The sequence below is a fragment of the Metopolophium dirhodum genome, chromosome 2 (genome assembly GCF_019925205.1).
Source record: "Metopolophium dirhodum isolate CAU chromosome 2, ASM1992520v1, whole genome shotgun sequence".
In the NCBI taxonomy this organism is placed as follows: Eukaryota; Metazoa; Arthropoda; class Insecta; order Hemiptera; family Aphididae; genus Metopolophium; species Metopolophium dirhodum.
The window spans coordinates 23,994,108-24,014,612 of record NC_083561.1 but is presented as its reverse complement, the minus strand read 5'-3'; the positions used below and the strand labels follow the sequence as shown (position 1 = coordinate 24,014,612).

At 38.1% G+C, this 20,505-nt stretch overlaps 1 protein-coding gene across 16 annotated transcripts in view; it reads left to right on the top strand.

The window, feature by feature from the left end:
* Nucleotides 1-20,505, top strand: part of LOC132938226 (homeotic protein antennapedia-like) — a 204,848-nt gene that overhangs the window by 169,751 nt on the left and 14,592 nt on the right. For 13 of the 16 annotated variants that reach the window (XM_061004938.1, XM_061004932.1, XM_061004930.1 and 10 more), the window contains 2 exons: nucleotides 15,611-17,031; nucleotides 20,374-20,385. In XM_061004938.1, coding sequence (XP_060860921.1) covers nucleotides 16,116-17,031; nucleotides 20,374-20,385 — 928 coding nt within the window. In that variant the 5' untranslated portion in view covers nucleotides 15,611-16,115. Of the gene's footprint in view, nucleotides 1-13,374; nucleotides 13,400-15,610; nucleotides 17,032-20,373; nucleotides 20,403-20,505 lie in introns of those variants that run through there. The other 3 variants (XM_061004942.1, XM_061004945.1, XM_061004944.1) reach the window with 3 other exon arrangements.

The window sequence follows — 20,505 nt, the reverse complement described above, 5'->3', positions numbered from 1 at the left end:
GACCAATTTAATCGATTATAAGCTATACAAAACTTCTGTTTTTATTAAAATATTATTGGACACAATTAAAACTAAGAATTTTCGTTATATACGTTGTACCTTATAATGGATAAGTTTACTTAAACGAATTAACTACCGAATTGTATGTTCTAAAATTCTAAATATACGTTGCTATAATAAGTGGTATAATATAATTAATGGTCAGCAGCATTCGTGATAGACCGATAAACATGGTTGTATTTGTATAAGTTTGGGCGTCATTAACAACGATATAATATGAAGTAAGTTCGCTCTCGGTTATTCTCGATGAACACCCAACCATCTCCCGCTGTTGTGGATAACGTTCAGCCACATTGTCGTATAGAAGATTTTTCTCGGAGAAAAATCACAATGTAGACAGCCACCCTTGCTTTCAAATCGGGTGATATACTATACAAATAGAAAAACAATGCAGCGCGCACTTACCACCTAACCCATCACGTTCGATCGAAACCGACACAAATTATCATTCCATACGTGAAATATAATAATAATTTATTTAGATAAAGGTTTTAATATATTTTATAATCATTATACGTTTTTACGATGTTTTTTCGTTTGAGTTTACTTTGGCTTAATTAAATTCGGGCCTTTTTTATAACGACAAACATAATAACGTATTACATAATAATACAATATGAAATTATGTAATAATTATTAACTTCTTATTTGCCGTCGAAAAAACGTCCGCTGCTGATGACATTCGAATATACATTATAATGATTAAATGATTTCTCTTGAGGAAAAAAAAAACAAACCAACGCCCAATTATTGATCTATTTTCGGGGTTATCAAACTTTGGTCACGCATTCCACTGATGGTACGTGGAAAACTATTCGGTGGTACGGGAAATAATTTATAACACGTATATTCGTGTATTCATCACAATATTTTACCGATTTATTATTTTGTTTTAAGTCTCTAACATTAGGGGTATATATAAAAAAGTTCTCCGATCGATCTATAAAAAATAACGCGGTCGCACGGTCGAATCCAATCGCCACTAAATTTTACCTATTTGATACGTCTTGACGAATGACGTTTTTCTTGTATTATAATATAATATTATTATATTGTATAGTGGAGGTTCTCGTCTTAGTGGAAATTTTCTTCTGCGGCGGAGCTCGATGGGAGGGGACGGGACGATAACAAAGGACTGGCTTCTTCTTTCGATTGTTCTCCGCGCGCGCCTATGTATACGATACACGAACGGGAGACCATGTGCACGAGTATAATATTATTATAAATCTTCTCAAATATAGAATTCCGCTCGGTCCGGCCGCGTGTGTGTTAACTAGACGTGTGATCCTGGTCTTCGTCACGACGCATTATATAGTCGTGTACCGTTATAAATTCATTAGTCGGTTATTTGTTTCGGGTAAACAACAACGACGAAGACGACGACAACGCGCCACTGTCGTGCCTATATATTGCGCTGCGTGTATATACATGCCTAATACCTACCTACGTGTGCACGGCGTTATGACTGGGACATAAATGTCTATATAAAATATAACATAATATTATAATTGTTATTAATGTTTTAATATAAAAACTATAAAATATCGAAACGTTTTGCTGCGATAACCATGATTATATACCACGTTATCATCCTCGGCACTCTTCCGATACATTGTATTTCACAGCTCGTTTGTTTGTGATGATATTAATATAGTGATAATAACTGATAACGGAAATCCTATATCTCGCCGTTATAATAATATTATAGATATCACGACGAGGTATGGGATTACAGAGTCAGAGTATGGTGTAGGTATATATACATGCACCGACGATTCACTGCGCAATATTTCTGGAAAATATTTCGAAAGTATATAACGAGACGCATTTTACGCAATTGAGCATTTTTCGATTTTTCGATAAACCATCCGAAATTCCAAACACCTCGCCACGGATTCACTGCAACATTATTTCAACCGTTTCTTAAACGGACGGTGATGGATTTTTTTCATTGCCTGTTTACCATTCGACCACACTCAGTTGAAATAACAATCATTATAGGCTGTTATATACACTATACAGTAGCATATGAAATGTTTGTATAGCGATGGACCGTACGTACGTATACCTCGCCACGTGTTGCCATGTGATTTAAGTACAAGCGTTCGAATTTTCGGAAAATATGTTTAAAAAAATATAAAAATCAAAACGTCGCCTTGGGAGGAACAGTTCTGACGATCGCGGCGGATTGTGCAGTAAATAACTTAGATTTCATTGTATTATTATACGACATTATCATTAAACAGGCTGCGCTACTATTAATTTTAATACGACGAAAAAAACGTGATGGTTATTTTCTTCCCCCGCGAAAACGATGTAAAACAAATATAAATCCCATCGAAAAACAAAAAACCTTGTCCAATAAATTTACGGCGAATTTTGTTTGAAATTAAAAGACAAATTAAAAAAGAATTATTATTATAATATATCAACTGCTATTCACGTCGAAAGTGTATTGCATAATGTTTGCTTGTAAAGTTGTCTCTTGAATATTATACAGCGCCGTCCGCACACGTGTGCACATTGTGTCGTCTCTATAGACGCGCGTATAATATTATGTATACATAAAAGTCTTTAAATTTGTAGTCGTTCTATATTATTAAAAAAATGCATTAATTAATAAGTGTATCATAATATTAATAAGCGTCTTTGAACGCGATAGTGTAATTGTGTTATAAATAAATTATACACTCTTCTTTCCGTGGCCGATCAGATACGGTGTATAGTTAAAATTAAAAACACGACATCACTAATTTAATATGCGTGGAGTAACATATAATATTATATTCCGGCTATAAATAGGTATAGGAACCTATAAATATATTGAAGAAATCGCATTCTGAGTCGAAAACTGCGGCGACGAAAACGTTTCCAACTTAATTTCGTTATATCTGTTGACGATGATTATTCCGTTGTATAATTTTTCACTGCAGTTGTTACTCGCGTTACAATACATTATTGTGATAGGTCATATTATTATGTGTGTAGGTACGTGCTAGAGAGGTTAATTGCGAGATTCGCCACCGAGATAAACCATAGTGTACCTACCTATATAATACATGTATAAATCGCAACAAATTGTAATCGTCTATTATATTACGACGATGTCTTGCGTATAGCCGGACATTTTTTTTTCTGCGAGTTTCGTTTCTGCCCCACTCAATAGTCGAATTTTACTATTTATCCATATATACGTATCTATCACAGTGGTAGTTTTCTCTCGTGCACTTTCCGACCACCTCGTCACACGTATTACCTATTGTTTATCCCGCAGAAACGCGCGCGATAAATCAAAGGCCTAGTGTATGCCTAAATAATTTTACGACATCAATAATTTTAATAGCGTACCCTCTCCGCCAACGGGGCGACCCCTGCGGGACTATCAAGTTTCGTCACGATGTCGCCGCCGCACAACCCATATGCGGGGTCCCGTGTATATTATATTAAATACTGTATAATAATATATTTTGCTTGTATATGGTAATATTATACGGTATCCTGCCACGTATGGTAGGTATATAATATACAGTTGACGTCTCAATCGAGAGTCGGGCGCGTACATAATTAAAAACAAATATTATAATATCGTTATAGCGTATTTATCCCATTATTCTCCGAGCCATACATTATCCTATTAATATATTATTATCGTGGCGCGCACACGACGCGTCCGTTTAGAGGGATAATAAAATTTTAATCACTTAATTGTTAATCCTGCGGGGGTCCCGATGGGGGCTCTGAGAATCGCTGGGAAAACGATTTTTTTCGGAAATCTGCGGTCATCGTTGTGTGTAAGCACTGCAGCAGCATCGCAGTCGGTGTTTCTACTTCGTTATGACATTAACTATCGTTGTTGTCATCGTCGTCGTGTTGGGTAGTCGCATAAAGTGAGCTTTTCTTTTGACATTTCATAAAACAATAAACAGGTAATTTTTTTTAATTTTTGTCATTTATGTTTACATTGTTGTTCAACCATCATATATTATGAGGAACTAAAAAGTAATTTTCAATTTTTATTGGATACCTAGAGATTAAGTACCTATATAATATAATATAGCATGTATAATTTATAGAACGATATATATTTATTTGAGCAACTGTATAAGGTTGTCGTGCGTAAGTTTATTTTTATTTTGTTTTTAGAAATATGGTAGATAACTACTTTGCGTGTTTGTAAAAAAAAAAAAATTAATAAACAGTAGGTAAAATATGGTATTATAAAAATATTTATAAATATTTTTTGAGCCCACAATAACGTCATAATATAATAATATAATAATATAATATTATAGTTATAAACAGTTTCGTGTTCCTTATAACATAGGTACTATGTAGTATGAATTATCATAATAATGTTTAATGTTGTCAAACATTTTAAAACTTCTTGTAATAACTGTATTCATGTTTTAATCATTTTATACATTTTAATTATTACATTATCTAAATCAATTTAAACTCGAATTTTTGTATGTTAAATAATTTATTACTATACATCTATAAAGTAGTTTGTAGCTTAAAAATGTAAGCGTTATTTATTGACAAATAATATAATATTTTGAAGCGCATAATATGCATTTACATAACTAGTTTTGGCTTAGCTATGGAGTATCTCTAAATATTATTTATTTTATTTTTGTAGTTTGCCGTTTAGTAATACATTTATATTTTTTTAAAACTGTTTATTCTGCACATTTATTAGTGTGGATATACATAATTATACATTTGCATTAAACAATTATGATAACGGCCAATAATTTAATTATAAATTTATAAATAAGTAAGCGAAATTACACTATACGATCATTCAACATTTCTGGTTTTATGTTCCGTATATTTGTGAATCTTGAGTATAGAATATGGATAGGTATATTCTCTATAATTAAAGGCTTATTCCATAACACAATTCAGTAAAATATATCTAATGTTAAATTCCCTATACATAATTTATAATTTAAAATATGATATATAATAATATGTACATTTACATAAATACCTATCACATTATAGATAATATTTATTATAAATTACAACTTCATTTCTATACGACATGCTGTTGAAGATTAGTTGAAGATTTAATTTAGTTTATTTTAATGTCAATAATACTATTCATTTTTGATAATGGCACCTATATTGAACCAAATAATCGACTGTTCTTTTTAGTAACAATAAAAAAGTCACTATGAAAAATGAAATACCTTATCTATAGATCCAGCGATTTCTCAAATTGCATATTATTGCAACCAACATAATATTACATACAAAAATAAAATGCACAATAATTCTTCTTAGTACTTTTTATAATTGTCCGGGGCCTGGCATAAACAAATTAAAAAGTAAAGTTAATTATTCACATCATTACATCAAAACATTTAGTGCTATAACGTAACTTATTTGCTTTTGCGTGAACTATTAGAATAGGTACCAATAGGTAACGTAATATTTGTCAATAATTGTCCTTTGAAATTTCATTAGGTACTAGAGAAATATTAATTTTTTTATTATTATTATTTAAACCACTCGTTCTTAAAAGTATTATTATTCTTGACGATTTTTGTTTTTAACTTAAATTTATTGTATTTCAATTTATTAGTATATTATTATAGTCTTATAATACTCCGTCGAGGTGTTCCATACTTCCATTCTTGTACGTTATGCGAATCACGTAGGCGCATTAAGGAATATAATATAATATCATTGAAACCTTACCTAAATAAAACGAACATAATATTATATAATATTATCTATATAAGGACGTGGCCAATCAAATTAGACAAATTTTCGGGTTTGAATTAAACGCTTTGTTTACGTCCGACACATTCATTATAATAGGTGCCGCCGTGTTGTACAGTAAAAATATTCGTAGATAAAGAGTTGGCGGCAAACATCACATATAATATAATAGTATTTCGGTACACAATTATTTACGCGCGTCTGTTTGAACTGCAGCAACGGTGTGTATAATATTATTATAATCTTGAAATGCGCATAGAGAATATAATTAATAACAATAATTATATAGATTGTCTTTTTAACTCTCGTGAAAAATCTCGGTCGCCGAACGCACGGCGATCATTATAAATTATAACATTACATTTCGTTCGCGGCGATGTTGTGGTGCGTACAGTTTTGCACGGTCGATTTAAGGCCGGTGTTTTTTTTTTTTGTTCCGTTCGTTTTCCTTGATAATTATTGTGCCGTGTAATCTCTGGACCGCGGGAAGAGTTATATTTTATTTATGTATACACACCCGTAAATATATATGTACAGTCGGTCGCCGCGGAAACTTGTGCGTTAAATTATAGGACGTCGGCTGTGGCGGCGGCGGCGTTGGTGTTGAAACGGCGTTTTTACGACTTATTAAACGGTCGTAAAGAACGCTGACGATAATTTGCGCTCGCGAGGAATGGGTTGACGAGAGCGCTGTGGTTTTTATGGCTCCGTAATATCATTGTGCGGTGGTGGTACCTATACGCACGCGCGCGGAATGGAAAAGGGGACGATAAAATCTCTCCCTACGTCGTGTACACATAATATATCTATATATATATACATACAGCACGGTCGCGGTGGGTACATAAAACGTCTTAAACGTCGTCGTTCTTTTACCCCTTGGCGGCGGCGGCGTACGACATTTATATCGCATAATATTATTATCACTGCGGTAAACGACGATTTATCCGATTGCAGTGTAGTATTGTATACCAATATGCAATTAGAAAAACCATCTCACGTCGTATAATTCCGTGATTTGTGAATGACATAAAAAATTAAATATATATTATATAATATGATAATATCGTCGTGGTCGGTACCTGCAGTATTATAAATTTATAATATAGACGACGAGCATATTATTTAGGCGGCTTTTCGATCGTTCGCGGAACAACGTTTTTTCCGTCGTTGTTTTCCACACAGACTCCATACATAATATCTACTGCTACAGATTACACCCGGGTTTTCGTTGGTTTTCAATAGTGTCTTTCGTCGCCGCAGCCACCGATCCAGTACCTAAAACTTTAGTAGTTTCTTATTAACAAAAAAAAAAACGCACGACGTGCACAACGCAAATCTATCACAACGAAACGTTTTTGATCGGATTTTCGTAACGAATATATAACACGCCTCCAGCCACCGCCTCTCGACGATGGTTTCCCCGATCGCCATGATTGCCAGCAATGGTTTCCGCTGACAGTTGACGGATGATGCATCGTCCCTTCGACCCGTAGGCTCCACCCAGCCACAGTCGAAATAAGGCCTTTGTTCGAGGCGATAAAATATCCTGTGGCACCATCTGTCCGCCGGTCGACGAGTCGCGAACGTTACGATATTATTTTTATTATTATTATTATTATTGTTGTTTTTGTTATTACTGCTGTTGTGGCGCACCCGATGTTCTGGGGGATTTTGGGTACGGCGTCGAAATTATTATACTTACAACTTACCCGCAAAATCGCCGTTTTATAGTCAACGCGATAATACCCCGTTGGCGTTAGTTTTAACATAATAATATAGTTTCCATATATAGGTATATAGGTATAATAAGATAAATACGATATCAATTTTAAAAATTTCCAATTTCCCAAGTGCACGTGTGCGATTGGAACAGATATTAGATTACTAAGCTACACCCATAACTACGCGCCGTTCAATGTAATTTCAATCCGATTGGTTGATGGAATTATAGTATTTATGTTCAGTCGAAAATTAGGTATCTACTCACTCTAATATTCCAACAGTGCGTTGTAACGTCCATCCAGATTTTTATTCTCAAAATATAATCGCACACGCATACGGCGTATGGCTTAGTCGCATTTCTTATTTTCTTCTTTCGTGTAAAATATGTGGCATAACTATTTCAAATATTTCAATCTAAAACATTTTACTAAAAGTAGATTTAAAAATACACTTAGGTCGTTCCGTCGTACACATTATGGAGAATATTCGAATATTTTTTTCTGAAAATCGGGGTAAGCAAGGAGGTACCTATACTATGGGAATATTAGAATCGTCTGTTCAAATTAAATTGTTTGTAACCGCTTTTTATTGTTATTTAATAATAATAATGACTGAAAGTCAAATGATTTATAACGATAAATAATCAAATGAAATCGAATAAAATATTTTTTCCTCGGACTTTTCCTTCCCCTGACTTTTTTTTACCGATTACCACTCAAAAAAGGCGTACGATTGCTTGTGAAATTGCCTATACAATTTACCTTAGATTATAGTGACGGTCAGCCACCCTCAAAAGTCGCACGCGACAAATACGTTTCCGAAAAAGTCGGGATTTCTTTCTGCTGCAATAGTTAAGTTGTTTTTTTGCTCAATCGTGTCGAAGTAATAATACAATTGTCGGTCCACAGTTGTAATTCCAGGTTCGATGGCTTTTTACAGAAAACGTTATCCGGTCGAGCATAATGTTATTATTATTTTCTCATAATTTTACTCGGGTAAGCGGTTACGCCCGACCAAAATACGTGACACCGCACAGGTTGACGACGTGCAAGTGCGGTTGCTTGACCGCAAGAATTCAGGCGCCGAGCAGGGGCTTACGCCGAAACATTATGTAATTATTATTGTTGTTATTTTGTTCGTGTCTTTCCCCTGCCAATAACCACATATCTATAATACACTTGTAAGCATATTTTATTATCGTGTCACTCCGCGATTGATATCCGAATATTTCACGATAATAATTTCGATAATTACTCGTAACAGTTAGGGGTTGTTCGCGTAATATACACGTATAGAAGAAAAACTAATGTCGTATCCATTCCGTTTGAAGAATATTGTTTGGTAATATTATTGAAAACCTATCGAGTTGTTAGATTTGAACATGGGTTCGTTCGTCTGCATTTTTACCCAATCGGAATACTCTATTCGAATTTATAAAATTTATTGATACAAATATTGTATATAATATGCTACATTTTCTATAAAGAACATATTTTTTTTTTTTTTTACCACATATACCTATTTGTTGACGTGGGATAAAAATATTTCAACGACCCACTGGTTATTATTATAGTGGCTAAACGATTAGGTTTCAATAATATTCGTATGCGATAATAATATTCTTTCTATTACCTATCTTTGTTTCTGTTGTGTGTTTTCGTATTGCGTTTAGTCGTCCGCACGACGAATGCGTGTTGTTTGCGTTGTGCGCGCGATGGTAGCACTGAGCGGCGTCGACATAGTATGTTGGTTGCGTCGTTCTCACATAGATCATGCTCATTGATCCAAAAGGGGATTGTATATTATTATTATTATTATTATTATTATTATTATTGTTGTGGACTTTTTTTACGATCTCCTTGAACAACCGACCGGCGCACGCGTGTTGTTGCGTTAAAAAGTTGCACAACAATATGTCATAATTGTCAATGTAACATAATTTATTATACTCCTGGAGATCATAAGAATATCAATTTCATTGTAATCCATCTCGGCACTCGGTAACCGTATTACTGCGGTTTTAAATGAAAAACAGTGGTCCGATAACTATCTATATTATTAGTGTTTGAAGTGTGAAATATTTCGCAAAATCGTGAAACATAGACATTTTTTTAACATAAATAAAAACACAATTTATTTATTTTTTTAATACAATGTTCAGTGTTCTAAATTCTAATGTAAGAATTCAGTAGGTACACAATATACATGTATAATATTGTATACCTACTTGTAAAATTTAAACATTAAAATATTTAAAAATGTTGAATACCGTTTTAAATGTATAATACCAAAGGTTAAATATACTGTATACATATAGGTACCATACAATTATGAAGGCAATTTATGACAATCATATGTAATTATAAAATTTATTTAAAAATAAAACAAAATTTATTAAAATACTGAAATATTTCATTTTTTTTAAATTTCATGACATTTTTAAACACTAATTATAATATGTTGAATTGAAAAATGTAATAGCTTATAATATCTCATTCACTTTTTACTTTAGTCCGCGGGATTATGATATTTTTTTAAAAAATATACTTTGCAGACCACTGTTTTTTTTTTGTAAAATCGTAACTGTTGCCGAGTGTAGATAGATGTCCTACACTGGCCCTGCGTTACAGTACCTATAAAACAGTAGCTTGGATTCGATCTCGTCTCGTCGCCGCCAGCCACACAACTCTACCCATTAGTTACCGATGGCGAAAAGTCGGTAAAACTGTAAATGGCACAAGTGTACCACTGGTACATCCAGTGTACGACAAATTACTTTCCGGACGATTGAGAAACTGTCATTGGATTTCTATGGACGTCGAGGATAACATTTAACATTTTTACCGTCGTAAATTATTATTGTTTACGTATGGGGTAGGCTTCGTCTAGTTCGTCTTCGTTCTAATAGTTTCGCATGTAAAATATATTGGAATCACGTTCTTGCCAATGATGACGCTAGGTTTCAGATCGATTTCATTTGTGTGTACCAACCCATAGGTATATTATACAATAGAGCGCCTCAGTAATAGTATAATTGTCAACGCACTCTTTTGTCGTAACGCATAATATAATATTTTGTTTACAACAAACCTATTATTATTTTGACCACTTATAGCGTATACCTAAATATTATATTGTTGACCTATACTCGAAATTTCAACTCAAACAGTATGTATAATGTATAGTACTGTATGTTTATTACGCTCCCGTCTATAGATGGTCAAATCGTTTTACCACTTAGTATACCTACCTACTATCATTAATAATAAATACCTATATAGGGCACGGATGTTGTCACAATTGTAACTTTTCTTCTAGTACGTTTTAAAATGCGTCTTATGTAAGTATAAGAATTAAAATCTAAAATGTTTATTTGCAATATTTTTAACTATTTTTCAATTTCATTCACGTAATATTACTTTTGATTTGATAAATGATTTTTATTACATATTTATTTGAAGTATACTGTGATTATTAAAATAAAAAAAAACATAAACATAATTTTTTTATTGCGCTACCTACTGCAATCAATTTTACTATTTTTTTACCATTAGATACGACATCCGTGCTTTAATAATAACATTATAATATTATACGACATAATAGTATAACTTGTACATTGTACATATTATATAAGTACTACAATATGCACAATTAACGAATTAAAGAGCTATGTTATCGCCGCGCGTTAATTGCTGCGCTCAGACGACGACGACCTTTAGTTTTTTTCACTCTGTGGACGTTATATATTTATTTGAATAACAAAATAATATAGTACATTAATGGTTGTTATGCGTGCAGCGTGCATTCATTCACCCGTCAATACCTACTATTATATTATAGAGATATATTATGCATTGAAACGCACTGCAGTAATCGCGACATATGCCTTATAATATTGTGGTAAATAATGCGAGGTCTTTATAATAATATTTTGTCTTCGAGTGTGAAAGTCATCGCTTGAGACAATATATTTAGGTTGTGTATAAAACGAGATAGAGGTAAAAAAAAACCCACGGGAATCGGTTACTGATAGAGAAAAAACGTACTATAAAGATTAATTTACCACACGGACGTCCCTTATAATAATAATATATATAACATATAACATCGCGTAACGGTGGTATTTGTCGGTTATACACGCGTATGCATAGGGGCGCGGGGGGTTTATCGGGACCCGAAATTCACGTCCGTTTGCGATATATAATATAATAATATTATATACACTATAAGACTGAGCGTTGATGGTAATGGAGGAGAGGAGATCGCCGGATTTAATATAACGGAACCTGAAGGTGGTATTGTCATTCACCATATATATTTAATATAATATATACGCATTGTGCACGAAGAAACGAACACGGTAAAAGGGGTCCAAAAGTCACCGTCACTCACTCTCTCTTCGTCTCGCCACCCAGCGCGCGTCGTTCTCGCTCTGTCCTACCTCTACGACAACCATGATATATATTTATATATATACATATATACATATATGCAGCCTATATACTACTATATAGTATAATATACCTATCCGTCGAGTTTTGCATATTAATTCGGGTCTCGGTGGGCTTTAAACTGTTATGCGGGGAACACCGCCGCCTGATGAATTTATGTTTCGTTTATTCATGACGCGCATAGCACAAACCGGTCAACCCTTTCGCGTCCGCTTTCAACCCCTAAACGCTCGGGCCTGACGACAGACGGGCGTGCGGCTGCACAAAAGATGTAGAAATTAAGCCCGCGGGACCTTTCTCCGCGCCATCGTGTCGTCGAAATATTGTATATATGATATCATTTCCGGCGGTTTTGAGATCTCCCCCCTCCACGCTGCAGCCGTTTTCTTCTTTGATTTCGTCTCTCTTCTCCGGACGTCGCGATGTCTTGTTGTCGAGACTAAAACGATATAGGGTGAGGGAAATCGCGTATAAGTATAATAGTAAATGTATGACGTGCACCTGCAATTAGCCGGCAGTCATTGTAAACCGCACTTATAGCGTTCGGACCGGTGGCCAAAGGTCTCCGAGTGCCCCCCCCCACCCATGAAACGCTTTTACCACCGCTCCCACGGCCCGCGGTATATAGGCATAATACCCTCCCCACGCATAATGCAGCGTAGCATACGTCTGTTTGCACGACTTCTGCGCTGTTGTCTAATATCATATGATATTATAATTTATTATTAAATATAATTGTGTTTACCACTGCGGTGGTACTTGCGCGCGGTTATTACCTGTATAATTTTGTTACTATCACCGTTGAGGAGAGTGACCGCGAGATAAGAAATCATCTGAGACCGATCGGAGGACGGCAAAACTGGTTACGCCACACGGGCGCGCCGGAATAAGTCAGCTTAGTGAAATACGATCCGTCTTCCTGCGTGCCCTTATTTTCACCATATGTGCTCTCGTTGTGGCGTTTACTGCAATATGTACATATATAATACTTTTGTTCGGAACATATAGGCGCACAGGACGTCCCGTGTATATCATATTATAACATACACGTGTTTATGTATCATGAGGAAATAACGAACCGCTAATCATATCCAAACGACTTGTATAGTTGTATAATGTACCGAAACCGACCCTGTCCGCCATTGTAGCCGTTTTCGCGTTTTCTAGGTAAAAACAAAAAAATCTGAATTTTAGTTTCCGACATCCCGACGACTCGGGATGGTGTCGCGCCGCGTTGTCTTCACGAGTGCTGTCCAGTGATTTCTCGACCAAACTCCATCGATTATGATAAACGTGATTTCGTGTATTGCACCGTTGTGCGTTTTAGGGTCGTTAAAAATAATTTCCGGCGCCTGCACTGCAATATATTGCACTCTTGGACGTCTCCCGCACCGTCGTCACTCGTAGCAAACACACAATGGCGTATTATAGTAATTATATTGTTTTTAATATTTGCATGCTATTGGGTTCGTGTCTAAGATCCCTACAGGAACTATTGACCTATAGGTATAGCTATATTATGTCACACTTAATCGTGCACGTAAACTGTATTGTCTCTGTGTAATCTATCCCGATAGTATAATATTTTGTACATCGCTGGACTCGGTCTTAATCCGTTCATATAGTTATACGACGTCCAAAGATCACTGGTCCCGAATTACGCGTTCGAATCGCATATTATTTATTATGTTTGGTACACACTGCACTGCTGATTGCTATGATATCCATGAATTACGCGATGACATAGGCGTTATTTGGGGGGGGGGGATCACGAGGGGCTGTTGCTCCCCCCCAGGAAAAATATATTGAGTGGGAAAACTTGTCATTTAAAATGGGTCAGTAAATTATGAATAAATTTAACCCCTCTCCCTTAATTAACTCTAATCAATGCGTGATGCAATCGCCGCTTTCATACATTTGAAATTCCACACCCTTTTTTACAACTATACGAAATTTACATAATAATGTTATATTTTATTGAAATTTGTATTTTATTAATCAACAGTCGTCTACTAGTGTACACGTACATGAAGTTGGCTCCCCGATGTTATGCGAAAAACAACCAAAACTATTGCAAAGAATTTTGTGAATTAATTGTAAATATTTGTAAATCTTCAGAAAACGTATAAATGCACATTTGGGGTAGGCGTAAATGCACGTAGCACCACAACTTTAATCGATTGATTCCTGTGAAATTATAAACTTAATCGTACATTTATTTTACTAAATTGTACCTCAATTCCCAACTGTGTAAACCACCGGTAAAATTAGCGATGCGATAACGTTTTCGTAGGCTTCCGTGGTATAATGTAAACAGCATATAGGCGATATAGTCATTACGGGTCTTATTAATTATTGTGTCGTTGTGAACAAAGATTTGCATTAGACGTTGTGTGTACACGCTGTACACAGTGTATTAATAGTGAGAAAAATACACTTATCAGTTTATCACCTACAACCACAACGAGTGTATATAAGTAAAAATGAAACAATAATCACTTGTCCACAATACCATATAATATTATAATATTTGTGTAGAATGTATTGAAGTTGTACTATGTGACGTAGTCAGTAGCGTGGCGAAGTGAAATATTTTATCGGGGAATTCATTGTTTGAATGATGATCTACCACCCCTTGACTACTTAATTTTCTGCTTATTATTCGTATTATAAATACAATATTCAGATGAAGTTATAGTCTCGTACAACAATATCTCACTAAATCCGGTAGGTACTCGCCCATCCCTTATCGGAATTATAGGAAAACCTCCCTTCAAAATCGCGGTCAACACGCAACCACGAAACGTGAGAATGAAAAAAACCGTCCGGCGCAGCAAGTCTCCGTAGTCGACGGGTATAGAAAAACGGATTTGGACATTTTAATCGAGAATTCGCGACGAGTTAAATGCGTGTATAACATGCGATGTACCGGGGGCCTCTTTTTTTTGTCCGTGGCAAGAGGGGCTAATATTATTTAATGCGCACACCTACGGTTTGTCATCCGGTCGGTACGCGTTGACGAACCAGCGCAACTTGTCGTCAACCGTGAAATATACAGTTTATTCGCGTGCAAAGTGCGTATATGCAGCCGGCGACGTGGGACAGCTGCTCCTGCGCTTCTGCCATTGTCGTCCTCGCAGGATATACGTATATCCTGCGCAGTGTAAAATATAATAATGCACAACGCAATCCATATAATAGTATATAGGTACGCGCCTGTACTTTGTGTAGCACGTGAATCTTAGGTCGGAGGGTGGTGGGGGAGGCCGCACGAGCCCATTGTGCCCATATACACGTATATTTGTCATCTATTGACGCGGTTTGACGTCCCGCGGCCGTTGCGGTGGAGTGCGGAAATTCGCAAAACAAATATCCTGAACAAAGGCCCGCGCGAAATATATCAATACATTATGTACATATATGCTTAAAGATGTATACTCGGAAAAATATAGTGGGGGCAACCCGTTCCGGATTTGTGTGTAGGGGTGGTGGGAGGGAGAAAAGAGAATTTTGCGTTGAATGGCCGTCCGAAATCCGGCATGTAACTACATAATATGATATTATCATCTGCAGCGCAGTTCCTCCTCACATGTACGCGAACGATCGATTGACCTGTGTGCGTTTGATTTTGTGTGTTTCAGGGGCGGATTTCGCGTACCCGACCAAGTGATCGCGACGACCGTCACCAGCACCAGCACAAGCAGACTATCCAAAACCAGCTGCAGCAGCAGCAGAACCGTCAACCGCACGGGTACCGGAAAAACCGCGACCGCGGTCGGACCAGCGAGAGCGACACAGTCGTCGGCAGCGAATCAGCGGCAAACCGGACGACTCGTCCACCGTTGACGACCGTAGGACGGCCGCGCGTCGACGACCCGCACCGTCGTCACCGACACGACCATCTCCATCACGACTGTAGGTTGCGCCAGCACCAGCACCACCGCTACCAGACCGACGGCCACGATGACGGCGTGCCGCGACGTTTCAGCTGTCGGTGGCCACTAGCAGCCACATCACTCGGCGGTCGAGCGGTACACCGCACCGGTGCAGTGTAATCACGGTACATCGAGCACCACACATTTTCGCGACCGCGGTCCAGTTTCAGCGGCCGGCAAAGTGGAGGGCAACTGCGGCGACCTGTTGAACATGAGCTCGTACTTTGCCAACTCGTACATGCCTTCCGACATGCGGAACGGTGGAGGTGGAGGGACCGGCGGAGGCCTCGTCGGAGGCGGCAGCGGCGGTGGAGGCGTGCTTGGCGGCGTCGGTGGAATCGTCGGCGGCGGGGGCGGTGGCGGTGGTGGCGTGGTCATGGACCACCACCACCACGGCCAGCAGCACTACGTAGACAACGCGCCGTGCGACCCGACCGCTCGGCAGGGCATACCACCGCACCACTACGTCGGGCCCACCGTCGGTGGACAGCCACCCCAGGGCATGCCATACCCGCGGTTCCCGCCCTACGACCGGATGGAAATCCGGCAGGCGGCCGCTGCGGCCGGCTACTACAACAACCACCACCAGTCGTCCATGGATGGCTACAGCAGGCCCGAATCGCCCATCGGTGGTGGCCTGGTCGGTGGTGGAGGTGGCGGTGGCGGTGGCATGGGCCAAATGACCATGAACGGTCACACGCCCGTCGTGTACGCCACGTGCAAGCTTCAGGCCTCGGTTGCCAACGGTCTCGTCGAACCGGGCAGCCCCACCGACATGGTCGACATGACCAACCACCACCAGCAGCAGCAGCAGCAACAGATGACGGCCGCCGGCCACCACCATCACCAACAGCAGCAGCACCACCATTCGGCACCGCCGCCACAGTCGCACCACCAGCAGCAGCAGCAGGCGTACTTCAGCAACCTGAGTCCGCACCACCACCAGCAGCAGCAGCAGCAACAGCAGCAGTCCGTCGTCCCGCCGGCGCCTGGACACCACAACCAGGTCGTGGTCAACCCGCATCAGCAGACGCCGCCGCTGCAGACTCCCACCGCTCAGAATCAACAGGCGGTCAACAACAACTCGCTGCCGAGTCCACTGTACCCGTGGATGCGAAGCCAATTCGGTAAGTACGAGCTTGGTTCTCAAATTATTTTTTAATTTTAATCACCTATTCAGCCAGCTTCTATCATAAAACTCTTACATACTTAACCCCCCCCCCCCCTCCTCAATCTGTAGGGACCCGTAGGTCCTCTCATCAGAATTTTTTTCCCTCGTTATTTCACCACCGTCGGCCGTCACGTTGAAGGGCAGCAATTTTCCTGCGTATAAATCGTTTTGATAACCGACTACGACAGACAACGTCACTGCAGCAACAGGTATACCTATTTCTAGCCGTTTTTCCGAGTGCGTAACATCACTAACTACTCACACGACATCCAGCCCGGTTAGGTAATATTACAATATCCAAATAATATCATGAACATCCTTTCTGACTTAGACTTGAACCGTTTTGTGGAATGTGCCTGTTTCTAATATCTTACGCTATCATATAAATATAATATCAATATAGAGTTGTTTAATTTTTGTTTATTTTGTTTTTGATTTTTTTTTTAACCGTCAAAAAGCGGTAGTTTTCTACCTTTTTTTTTATTATTTTTTTTTTAGTTTGGCATGCGTTTTGTATCGCCACAATATTAAACATTAATATATAACAATTATAACAAAAGCATGGCGTTGTAGGCCGCGTTTCGCTGTATACCGAATTTCGTTGGCGCGTTTTTATTTATTAGTAGGTAATACGAACATCGTGCAAGGTGACGTCGTATAGATATAGGCACTCGCGGGTTTGCTCGTGTTATATAATAATTCGATGGTGACCATCATCACCGGGGGTCTTTGCCCAGGTGTAATCTTTTTTTGTCGGCTCGTCTCCCGCATAAATCATATTATGAAAAAAAAAATCAAACGTCCAATCTCGGGCACAATGTACATTCGTTACGTATTATCGATGAAACGTTTTTTTTTTTTTTTATCGGATCCTTTTTATACATCTCTATAATATCATAAAGTGCCGCTGTTTCTCAACAGGTTGCATATCGTACACGTAGGTGTGCCTGTAAGCATTTACAGTACCTAATCCGCCGGCCTTATGTATACGTCGAAATCAATCAAATCACTTTATCTCGCGGCGCTGCACTGGCTGCTTTGCGGGAAGTCTCATTTTTATTCGACCGCCGCCGCCTCCGTTTGCGATATTTTCTCGAAAGTCGTTTTGATTACGTTTACATTTGTATTCTTTCGTGCTCTTTTTTGGATCTCTTCGTTACTGTAAGGTTGTAGTGCTACACGTTTTGAATCGAATTCTGAGAAATACTGCGTCAACATGTGGTCCCGCGGCGGCGTTCCAGTCGACAGACTAATATTGTTATGTTTTCGAAGGGAGATTGTTTTCGATATAATATAGTAGAATATTCAAAAAAAACTTTTATTATATTAATATGTTTGGCATTGCCGTTTATTATGTAGTAGAATAGAACCTATACCTAGGTTCGTATCCGTGCAATTTGATTTCGAACACGAGTTTCGTATTTATTTAGCGACTTTAATGATCTGCAGTGCGCGCGTACCCGTATCTTTATATAATATTATATACCTACCTGCTCTCTGCATATTATTGTCTTGGGACGTCGTTTCGATTTTCGTCGTATTTTATGCAAAACGCGATGGGTTTTTCCGAGAAGTTTTCCGCCCCAGAAATCTCTGTGGCGTGGGCGGTTTTAGGTCGAGAAGGGTAGTGGTGGCGGTTGGACGCTTTTCGTTGTACGAGATTTTTTTTTTCACTCTTCCTGTTGGTAATGTCGCGCAGTAGGTTCGATTAATGTACCGTGAAATGTATTGCTTCCCCGAGACGGTCGTCGCCGCCGGTAAGCGGACGCGCGCCCGCGCCCAGCAGTCGCACACACGAAAAACCATTGGGGGTGACCCGTTGATGCGTGTAGAGCAGGCAAACGAAAATCCGAAAGGAGCCAACGATCCGGAATTCCTTTGCTCGGCCGATGAAAAAAACCCACACTGCTGCACCTCCACCGGACGCGCGTACATCTATATATTTCATACACCCTATGCAACAACGAAATTTGTCATCTAGGCTTGGGGGTACCGAATTACAGTGCACGTTTCCCCGATTCGTATACAGTCAGTTCGCGTAAATTTGCGCATGGTAAACACATAAAAAAAAAAATTGTTTCATATTTATTTATCTGATTTATCAAACAATCCACTATAATCACGCGCCTAAATTAAATCAATGAGATCGACATAAAATATTAATTAATGAAAACAAAATTATGATTAAAATTATATTAATCAAATTTTATATTTATTTTTATTCATGATGTGCAAAATATGTGCTAACATATTATATTATGCACAGATGGTTTGTCAGTTTTTAATTTTAATCGATAAATAAAATAATGTGGTCTTATAAACTTGACGGCTCGTTACGTTTTTCGATAATATCTGTATGATATGCAAACGAATCATTAATATTTTCGCGTAAAACTTTCAAAATGTGTGCAAACGGGTGTCCGTGATAACTGCCGGTATACATGTTATATATAATGCGGCGGCGCGTACAATCATAAATTACCGATCAACAAGTGGCTGTTTACCCCCTCCACAACTCCTGCCACCCACGCGTGTAAACACACTGCAAGTCCACCGCTCACCACCCGAACCCGTTTAAAAGTGCGCGTTTATTGTTATCATCATCATGATTACACCATTCCCTTTCCCCCCCACTTCACCAACTCCGTAGTCGAAAACTACATAACATAATATAGGTACATATCATTATTATGTTTCCCGCGATTTCGCGTTTCCGTCGTTTGCGCTGCTGGTTATGGGTCCATCACGTTCGTTTCGTCGGTGACGATTATTATCAGTCGCAATGGTTTCGAGTTTTGATGTTCAAGTTCGGAGGCGCACAATGACAAAAACTGTAGAATGTCGTTATCCCTATAAAATATGCATTGGCCTCAATAATTGATCTCTCCCTCTGCGTCGGGACTAGGCTCTATGATATGATATTGTTACACTGTTAATTTTTTGTTTAATTGCCGCGTGCCGGACACAGTGCAAAGGGGACACACTCGTTTGAATCGAATGGATTTTTTCGTCCTAAGAATAATCGCCCAATATTGTTCGATGAACATGCAAACCGTTATTATTAGAAAATAATATTATGTGGGATATGCAAATACGAAACGCGAAAACAATACAGTTCCCGGTAAACAACACAATTAAACGACATTACGTAATATTATGGTAATAATATTATAATCCATTATAGCCATTAGCCATTAGCCATCATCAGAGACAGAGTTTACTATCATCCATCATTATTTATTTTTATCATTTATTTTCTTTTTTATTTTATTTTACATGATTGCGATAATTTTTGCAGGTCCAGACTCAGGTACGGATGCATTTGCGGTATTTTGGTAATATTTATACATTTGTAGCGACTTTACGTGGCAATTATAATATATATTTTTTTATTATCTTGCAACTCTTACCTCTTATCTTTCTTTTCTAT